This window comes from Ostrea edulis, chromosome 5 (genome assembly GCF_947568905.1).
Source record: "Ostrea edulis chromosome 5, xbOstEdul1.1, whole genome shotgun sequence".
In the NCBI taxonomy this organism is placed as follows: Eukaryota; Metazoa; Mollusca; class Bivalvia; order Ostreida; family Ostreidae; genus Ostrea; species Ostrea edulis.
In genome coordinates, this window is record NC_079168.1 from 46,855,682 (window position 1) to 46,865,587 (window position 9,906).

Consider the following 9,906-nt stretch of genomic DNA (forward strand, 5'->3'; position numbering starts at 1 on the left):
AGTTATGGTAAAGAGCTCATTGCTTATTATAATCATGCCAATAGTTTGACAGCTTGATGTCCAAGAGTGAAGAAGATTTTTGAAGATTACATTAATTTTGTAAGTTTTGGTCACACCCTTCAGGCCCCCGGGAGGCAGAGTCCATGAAATTAACAATTTTTGAGTGACTCAGGTGACCTAAAAATTGATACATAATTTTCTTGTTCTCACTAATGACATTTGATGGAGACATCCTCAATAATTCATTAAACATGAGAGATGTGAGTGGATTCAGTTCAAGGTAAAAAATATTTGGGAATAGTTGTTTTGATCTCATCATGATATATATGTGTATGAGGATTTATCAAGGCATCTGTAGTTTACTCAGAGATGGACTGACAAGACAGAAGACAGACCAACACCAAATAATCTAGCCATGTATCATGGTGGGGCATAAAAAAAATACCCACAGAACGAATATGTTCATTTAATTGTTTTGAAATCATAATAACAACTGATAGCCATGTTACAAACATGTTGCAACATACCTCAACAAAAGCTGCTAAGATTTCTAAAAGCCATAAATACCATTTGAACATGCACAACAGTTTTGTTCTTTTATTTTGTATTATAATTGTTAAGAATGCACATGTTCTTGGTAGACTGTTAAAGACCACATGTACTTGCACACTTAAAACTGCACTCACAACTTTTGCTATACATCTCCATATTTCAAGATTTTGGATCATCTGAATCTTTATCTGTCTTCAGTTTATCACTCATGATGCTTTCCATATCTTTCGAAATTTTAATTGCATTAATTCTAGCCTCAGCTGATCTCGCTTTCTCCCTGGCACTACTTGGCTTAGTCTGCTGTTTATCGTCTCTCTCGGCCTCTTTTTCTGTGATCTCCTTGACTGACTTGCCACGTTCTACAGCCATTTCCTCATCCACTTCATCCATAATTCGGTTGAAAGTAGCCTGCATCTCCTGAGGCTTGTCATTGTCTTTCAGAGTCTCTAAATCCTTATCAACCACTACACCTGCTTTACTCCGCTTCCTGTCCAGAAGCTCTCTCACATTTGTTGCGGTTTCCTTGAGTCTATGACCCGGTAACATGATGTCTGAGAAACTTGGCATTTCTGTTGGTAATACACCAGAATCCAGTTCTATAGCACTGGGATTAAAAGTGATGAGATCATCATCCTTAGGCAAAACCAAATTTTGATTGATAACAGGTGGTGGTATCATGGCTGCAACGACTTGCCGCTTTTCTTCATTTAAGAAATTGAACAGTGCACAGGCTTTCTCCTGTGAAAAATAACACAAATTGTGAATTCTGGTGGATCAATTACACTTCCACATCTTGCAAACAAAAAGGATTAAAACAAATGCACAACACAATCTATTCTTAAAGAAAGAGACCCATTGGCCATATGTCATAATACTGGAAACCAAGATTGATCAGAATGCAAAAAGTCTGTTGCATTTCAAGATAAGTTTCTTTATCTTTGTATGCTTAATTATTTTCATAAATACCGTGGGTAACACTTCAAAATTGATCTGGTTGACTCTTAAGTATTTCAAAGCTACAGAACTGATTCTTTCCATGTGGCTTCCAACTCCAATCAACAGGATATCTGTAAAGTAAAGAGGAAACTTAAAAGTAAACCAATCAACAGAATATCTGTAAAGTAAAGAGTAAACTTAAAAGTAAATCAATCAATAGGATATCTGTAAAGTAAAGAGGAAACTTAAAAGTAAATCAATCAACAGAATATCTGTAAAGTAAAGAGGAAACTTAAAAGTAAACCAATCAACAGGATATATGTAAAGAGGAAACTTAAAAAAGTAAACTAATCAACTCCAATCAATAGGATATCTGTAAAGTAAAGAGGAAACTTAAACAAGAGGCCCATGGGCCACATCACACACCTGAGTCACCTTGGCCCATATCTGAAGACTTTCCATATATATTTGCAGAGAGAAATATATTTTTTAATGGTATATACAAGCTCAACAAAAATTTTATCTATCTAACAAATAAGGACAAATTTACTTGGTTGATGATTAATGAAGACAAACCAGTAATTGTCAAATTGAGTGAATACTTAGTGCAAACTTTCAGAAAAAGAAGTAATGCTTTAAAACTGCAAAAATCATTATAGTTTATTATTCATATATTGGTATAATACTGATACTGTCCATCTATTTGTATATATACATGATTAGCAATTCATATATGTATGTACTTGTTTCCCCAACATGCTGCATCCACACGCAGTTTGTAGTCTCTGTAACCTGTAGTTAATGTTGTAAACTTTCTTTTTTGAATTTCCTTCTTTATAAAATGTCTTACTGTTATGCCCTCTGGGCCCAAAATTGGAATAAACTTATCTTATCTATTTGCACGTAAAACCTTAGTCCCTATTATGGCCCAAACTACCCTTTGCAAACTTGAATCTACACTATGTCAGAAAGCTTTCATGTAAATGCCAACTTCTTTGGCCCAATGGTTCTTGAGAAGAAGATTTTTAAAGCTTTTTCCTATATTTGTATGTAAAACTTTGAAACCCCCCCCCCCACTTGTGGCCCCATCCTACCCCCTGGGGGCCATGATTTGAACAAACTTGAATCTACACTATGTCAGAAAGTTTTCTTGTAAATATCAGCTTTTCTGACTCAGTGGTTATTGAGAAAAAGATTTTAACTATATATTTGTATGTAAAACTTTGATCCCCCCTTGTGGCCCCATCCTACCCCCGGGGGCCATGATTTGAACAAACTTGAATCTGCACTATGTCAGAAAGTTTTCATGTAAAAATCAGCTTTTCTGGCTCAGTAGTTCTTGAGAAGAAGATTTTTCCTATATATTTGTATGTAAAACTTTGATCCCCTATTGTGGCCCCATCCAACCCCCGGAGCCCATGATTTGAACAAACTTGAATCTGCATTATGTCAAGAAGCTTTCATGTAAATCTCAGCTTTTCTGGCTTAGTGGTTCTTGAGAAGAAGATTTTTAAAGTTTTTCCCTATACATTTGTGTGTAAAACTTTGATCCCCCCTTGTGGCCCCATCCTACCACCAGGGGCCATGATTTGAACAAACTTGAATCTGCAATATGTCAGGAAGCTTTCAGGTAAATTTCAGCTCTTCTGGCCCAGTGGTTCTTGAGAAGAAGATTTTTAAATGACCCCACCCTATTTTTGCATTTTTGTGATTATCTCCCCTTTGAAAGGGACATGACCCTTCATTTGTACAAACTTGAAAGCCCTTCACCCAAGGATACTTTTGGCCATGTTTGGTTGAAATTGGCCCAGTGGTTCTGGAGAAGAAGTCGAAAATGTGAAAAGTTTAACAGACAGACAGACAAAAAGCGATCAGAAAAGCTCACTTGAACCTTCGGTTCAGGTGAGCTAAAAAGTAAACCAATCAACTCCAATCAACAGAATATCTGTGAAGTAAAGAGTAAACTTAAAAAAGTAAACTAATCAACTCCAATCAACAGAATATCTGTAAGTAAACCAATCAACAGAATATCTGTAAAGAGGAAACTTAAAAAGTAAACTAATCAATACATTTGAATATGATAAATCATTTATAAACCATTTAATCAAAAGGATCTGTAACTGTGAAAAGACTAATTGTAATGCCTAATTAGTAATTTTCTGGGTCACTTAAGCCCCGTTCATATGCGCTGATTTACTCACGGGGTGCAAATTTTGCATATATGCAAAAATTGCACCTGTGTGTAAAAGTATATTTGCTAAGCGTTCACATGGTACTTAACAAATTAGGGTCAAATGGCAATGATTCTCGAAGTTTGATAAAGATGGCGGATTATTTTCGATTGAGAAGGAGGATTTTCCCTTACTGTGTAGGCTTTGATGACAAATGATTGATCAAGATATGTCTTTGACACTCTATGCAATATAATGTTTGCAGAAATACGGTGTATTTTATGAGAAAAACGATATCATATTCGGTAAAACTGCGTTTGCTCCTCTTCGGAGCCGATATCTCGTGATCCACAGTGACTCCTCCTCGAGTGTGACGTTGTATACGGTGTGTGCGTTCACATGACGAAAAATACACTAGGAGTAAATATACATGTATGCAAAAGTAAATTTGCATCTGGTCTGAGTAGGTGCAGATTTACACCCGGGTGTGTATTTGCACATATGTATATTTACTTTTGCATATGCAATTGCGTTTACATGCTCAAATTTACACCCGGGTGCAGGTTTTGCATATATGCAGAATTTGCATCCTGTGAGTAAATCAGGGCATGTGAACGGGGCTAAAATGGATCTTTTCAGATAAATCAATCCAAAACATGTTCAATTCAACATCAATGCTTGCATGGGAAAGAACTAGAGCTGTTACAATGGGACTAAACACCCACCTCCAAGCAGGGCATATCTAGAAGGAAAAAAAGGCAGGGGGGTGTATTTTTGAAAAATTGTAAAATAATCCTTATCCCATATCCCATGGCAAGTCTGTTTGTGAAGCTTGGTGACTCCAGGTGAAAAGGGAAATCAGTTTTAACCTAGATACAGTTTCACTATTTCAGTTCACTTGATTTTTAACCCTTTGACACAAAAAGTCTATAAGGATCATCCCATGGCAGGTCTGTGTATTAGCCACCAAAGTCATGCTTGTTGATTATTACCAAAATTATTAAAACAGCTTTATACAACCTTTTTGATGTATACTTCATCCGCAAGTATTGAATTATACATGTTGAATTAAATTTTTATGAAATTGAATAGTGACTTCTTAATCATTTTCTTATATACATGTACATAAATGGTCCAGTCTACTTGACCTTTGAGTTTTGAACCCCTAATCAATAGGGATCATTTCCATAACATAAGAAGTTTCATTATTGAAGTTAAAAGGGAAAATCAGTTAAACTGTTTTGTTTATTAGTGTTCTGCTGACCTGACCTTTGACCATTTGACCCAAAACTGCTTGAGATGGTCCTTGTCCCATTTACTCACCACTGGTGTTAGTTCAATCCATTCAGCTTCAGCAAATACTTAAACAATATCTCTTAACCAAATGGACAAGTGGAAAAGGTGATTCCTATATACCCCATGGGGTATTTTTGGAATTTATACATGCACATGTATTAAAATAAGATGGTCCATACACCATGAAAATTCTTTATAAGTAAGATCAAAGATCCATTACTGTACATGAAATGTTATATATCACTTACCAACTTTTGGCTCAAGTAGTGTAAACATAGACAAAGATGCTTCATGAATGTCTTCCACACTTTTAATCTATAGAAAAATTAGAGGTGAATATCATATATAAAGATTTTGGGATCCTGTTGTACATAAATATGGCAGTTATCAAGTGTACTTTGAGTGATATAGAGAAACTGCAATGCTTCACGATGATATACTTTTCATGAAGTGCCAACATGCTTCATGAACTATGCTGGCATAAAGCATCACATTTCAGGTGTAAACAAGAAATATTTGTAAAACATGTATCCCCCCCCCCCCCCCCCCCCCCCCCCCCCGAGCAAAATTGAAAAGGGTTATACACATGCATCATTTAAATGATAGTAGTGCCAAACCATTTCAAAATATTGAGGACACAATATTTTCCTATGTCCAGAGGGGATTGACCAAATGACCTAAAAATCAATAGGGGTCATCTACTCCTTATGCTGTACCAGTGTACCAAGTTTGGTGTCAATCAAGCAAATGATTCTTAAGATATAGGAAACAAAATATTACTATGTCTAGTTTAACCCTTGTCCTTTGACCATGTAGCCTCAAAATCAATAGGGGTCATTTGCTCCTGAAGATGTACCAGTGTACCAAGTTTGATGTCTATCAAGCAGAGGGTTCTCTATACTTTGAGCAGTCAGCATATTCCTCTGTCCAGTTTGACCTTTGACCATGTGACCTCAAAATCAATAGGGGTCATCTACTCCTTAGGATGTACCAGTGTGCATAGTTTGATGTCTGTCAAGTCAAGGGTTCTCAAGATATTGAGTGGACAGTGTCTTCCTATATGCAGAATGTTTTGACCTTTTGACCTGAAAATTGATGGGGGTCCTCTTCTACTCATAACCAACCCACATATGAAATATCATTACGATCAAGTGAATGGTTCTCAAGATATTGAGTGGATAGCATGTGGTCTATCGACTGACAGTTGCAAAGCAATATGCCCCTCTTCTCTGAAGGGGGCATAAACAATAGTGTTTACAACTATTAGCTAATGTTTGAATCCAGCATGGGAGGAGGTTTCTCTTCACAGAATGCTTGTTTATAGTCTTTTATTTATACTTACAATGTTTTTGCCTTTGATATCTTTACAAATTGTAATGATAGCCATTTCCCCGTGAATGCACTGCAGTTATAAACAATGTGCCTATGAATCTTGATAAATATAGTACATGTATGTCTATTTTAATGGCTGGAAATTCTGACAGAAATGAAAATAGAATGTACATGTATGAAACAAATTTCAATTTCTGAAAATACTTGAGGGAATGAACTGCAACACTTCTCATCGACATACTTTTAATGAAGTGCCAACATGCCTCATGAAGTATATTGACAGGAGGCATCACAATTCATACTGTCATACTCGTGTATTTTTTAAAATGAAATTTCTACTTCTTTAGTGATGTAAACCTACAAGTGAGAGTCTCGTTTACATTCCTACACTCCTTATAAACCCCAAAGCTGTCATTTACTGAAATATATCAATTTATGAAATAAAATAAGTTGAAATATAACAAGAGTACCACCAACGGTACAACATACGCCCATTAGACATTCTCTGAGAGGGAAGTTGTGACAAAATGTCAGTGCAATATCTGTATCCATGATGAGAAAAAATCCAGAAAACAATTTGACCTATTATTGTTTGCCCTGAAGTAAGTCATTGTGCACCAATCAAGTTGAAATGTGAACTGATTATGTATTTCTCTGAGAGGGAGGTTCTGACAAAATTTCAGGGCAATACCTGTATTCATAATGGAAAAAAAATCTGGAAAATGAAAACAATGTTTTCCTACTAAGTGATACTATATCCTTGACATTTGACCTTGAGAAACAATAGGCATCCTCCACTTGGCACTTGTGTGTACCAAGTTTGACGGTCCTAGCCCAAACGGTTTGATCTGTATCCAGCCTACAAGGTTTTCTAACTAAGTGATACTACAACCTTGACCTTTGCCCTTGAAGAACAAAAGGCATCCTCCACTTGGCATGAGGAATATGTGTACCAAGTTTGATGGTCTTAGAAAGTTTGGTTTGTATTCTCCCTACAAGGTTTTCCTATTAACTTAAAATTAATAGGCTTCCTCCACTTGGAATAAGGTATATGCGTATTAAATTTGACACTCCTAGCCCCAACGGTTCGGTCTGTATACCTACAAGGTTTTCCTACTAAGTAAACCTATGACCTTGACCTTTGACCTTGAAAAAAATAGGCATCTTCCTCTCACCATGATGATCAAATATACCAAGTTATAATATCCTGGAGCTTACGGTTCGGTTTGTATCCTGCCATCATGGTGATCAAATATACCAAGTTATAATATCCAGGAGCTTACGGTTCGGTTTGTATCCTGCCCACAAGGTTTTCCTAAAAAGTGATACTACGACCTTGACATTTGACCTTGAAAAACAATAGGCATCTTCCTCTCATCATGGTGATCAAATATACCAAGTTATAATATCCTGGAGCTTACGGTTCGGTTTGTATCCTGCCCACAAGGTTTCCTAATAAGTGATACTACGACCTTGACCTTGAAAAACAATAGGCATCTTCCTCTCGTCATGGTGATCAAATGTACCAAGTTGTAAAGTCCTTGGGCTTATGGTTCAGTCTGTATTCTGCCCACAAGGTCCGGACAGACAGACGGACGACACCATACCATAATATGTCCCGTCTTTGACGAACATATGAAAAATAGTCATCTTCCTCTCATCATGGTGATTAAATGTACCAAGTTGTATGATCCTAGCTCAAATAGTTTAATCTGTATTCTGCCTACAATGTTTTCCTATTAACTGATACTATGACCTTGACATTTGACCTTGAAAAACAATAGGCATCTTCCTCTCATCAGGGTCATTAAATGTACCTAGTTGTAAGATCCTAGCTCCAATAGTTCGATCTGGCCTGGAGGTTATAAAACGTTTATCATACTCATACTCAAACTCAGCCATGTTTGTTTTGAATACAGCTCAGACCACGCTCCGAAGCATACTCGAAAAATCTTGAGCATGTTCTCCATTTGTGTATGAGATTGATTTTATAAAAGTTTTACAACCTTCACTTTTGAGTATGAGAGGACAGGGTTTGAATTTGAGTATGAAATCGTGCTCAAAACGTATTCTGCCTAATTGGTTTTCCTATTAACTAATACTACAACCTTGACCTTTAACCTTGAAAAACAATAGGCATCTTCCTCACATCAAGGTGATCAAATGTACCAAGAGGTAAGATCCTGGAGCTTTCGGTTCATTTTGCATTTTGCCTACAAGGTCCAGACAGATGGATGGATGACGGAAAAACACAATATGTCCCATCTTTGATTGGCGTATAAAAATACGCTAAAAATTAAAACAAGAAATACATATACATGATCGACACGTAGAATAAAAGTATAATTGCCAAGGAACCTCTTGCTCCTGGGTTAAGGGTATATCAACATTCTTCATTACATATATGCACTGTGGGTCACAACTATAATGAGCTTGATGCCCTGTGTGTATTCACACATATTTGAAATTCTAAAGCCACTTGTCGTATTTGACACTTACATTCCAGTGCAAAACCTCCCTGGGAAAGAAGACAGTGGGTCCAATAATTCTGATGTTGTCATTTTGTAAAACAAAGCCAGACTGACTGATGCTCTTAATCATAATGTGGTTTCCCACATGGTCACTCAGCTGATTCAGGGTCACTTTGGCAGCATTTGCAGCACTTGTCTGATCCCACCGGACACATGTCCTGCAAGTACATAGTAAGAAAGATCATCAAATTCTTAACTAAATTTTCATGAGATATCCATAATCATGATAATGTTACTATCATGAATATCATGTCACTATACTTTAAATTACAGACAGTACCGTGATTCAGCTCAAAATCGAAGACAAAATCTATGATACAATATTGCATACTGGTACAGTGGTACCAATTAAAATATCAACTTCATATGTTGGAGCAAGAAAAAGTTTTAATTCAAGTATTGAATTTTTAGACTTTGTGAGAGTTATTAAACAAGAAAGTCAAAACTCATCCATTTTTTCTCTGAAAATAGGATATAATAATTCTCTTCATAGGACTGTTTCATAAAAAAATTAGCATATTTTGTCCAATTTTACAGGCAAATCATACTTAAGTCTCACTCTAATAATAAGGATCAGTATGTCAATTTACAAATTAAATTTTTAAGAAATATAAATATCAGTTTTGATTTACTTTTAAGGTAGCTCATTACACCAAAATTTTATTTAATGGCTCGTTAAAACATCTCATATTAAGTATGATTTCACCATCAAAAGAGTGATACAAGCTCTCAATTATTTCATATGACATACTGTCCGAAATATCAACACTTTTCCCTAGGCCTGTTCAGGCTACTGTAGAAAAACATTGATTATGCAATCCACCTGCCTGGAATTGACAGTGTTTTCAAGCATACAGCATAAAGTAGTTTTCTATTCCATTCCTATAATTAAAAAAAAACTAACTTCATATGATTTGTGATAATTTTCCTACACAGCAGTCCAAATCGTGGATGGGACATGTTGATGTTCCTATCATCTACGTCTTTGACCTTTCAGTTTCACTTTGTGCGAATCCGGAAACTGTTCCGATTCTAGTCGTTAATTTTTTTTAACCTAAAATTCTTAGTCATGTATGCGGTTAATATAC

General features: G+C 36.0%; 1 protein-coding gene across 2 annotated transcripts; it reads right to left on the reverse strand.

Moving 5' to 3' along the window:
• Nucleotides 1-450: 450 nt before the first annotated feature.
• Nucleotides 451-9,852, reverse strand: LOC125652571 (uncharacterized). Of its 2 annotated transcripts, none has more exons than XM_048881890.2 (5): nt 9,723-9,852; nt 8,787-8,976; nt 5,204-5,270; nt 1,519-1,619; nt 451-1,290 (listed from the first exon to the last, which is right to left on the reverse strand). In XM_048881890.2, the coding sequence occupies exons 1-5, from the start codon at nt 9,776-9,778 to the stop codon at nt 712-714; spliced, it is 993 nt and encodes a 330-aa protein (XP_048737847.1). In that variant the 5' UTR covers nt 9,779-9,852; the 3' UTR covers nt 451-711. The 2 variants fall into 2 exon arrangements, with proteins under 2 accessions (XP_048737847.1, XP_048737848.1); XM_048881891.2 differs by having other exon boundaries at nt 9,751-9,820.
• Between the last annotated feature and the right edge of the window lie 54 nt (nt 9,853-9,906).

What these genes read in the sequence shown, in the direction of transcription:
- LOC125652571 (XM_048881890.2), bottom strand. Translation starts at nt 9,778, where the DNA reads ATGTCCCATCCACGATTTGGACTGCTGTGTAGGAAAATTATCACAAAT. An exon ending in ATTATCACAAATCATATGAA is followed by an intron (nt 8,977 to 9,722) that starts GTTAGTTTTTTT and finishes ATGTACTTGCAG; the next exon opens with GACATGTGTCCGGTGGGATC. An exon ending in ACTACTTGAGCCAAAAGTTG is followed by an intron (nt 1,620 to 5,203) that starts GTAAGTGATATA and finishes TTTACTTTACAG; the next exon opens with ATATCCTGTTGATTGGAGTT.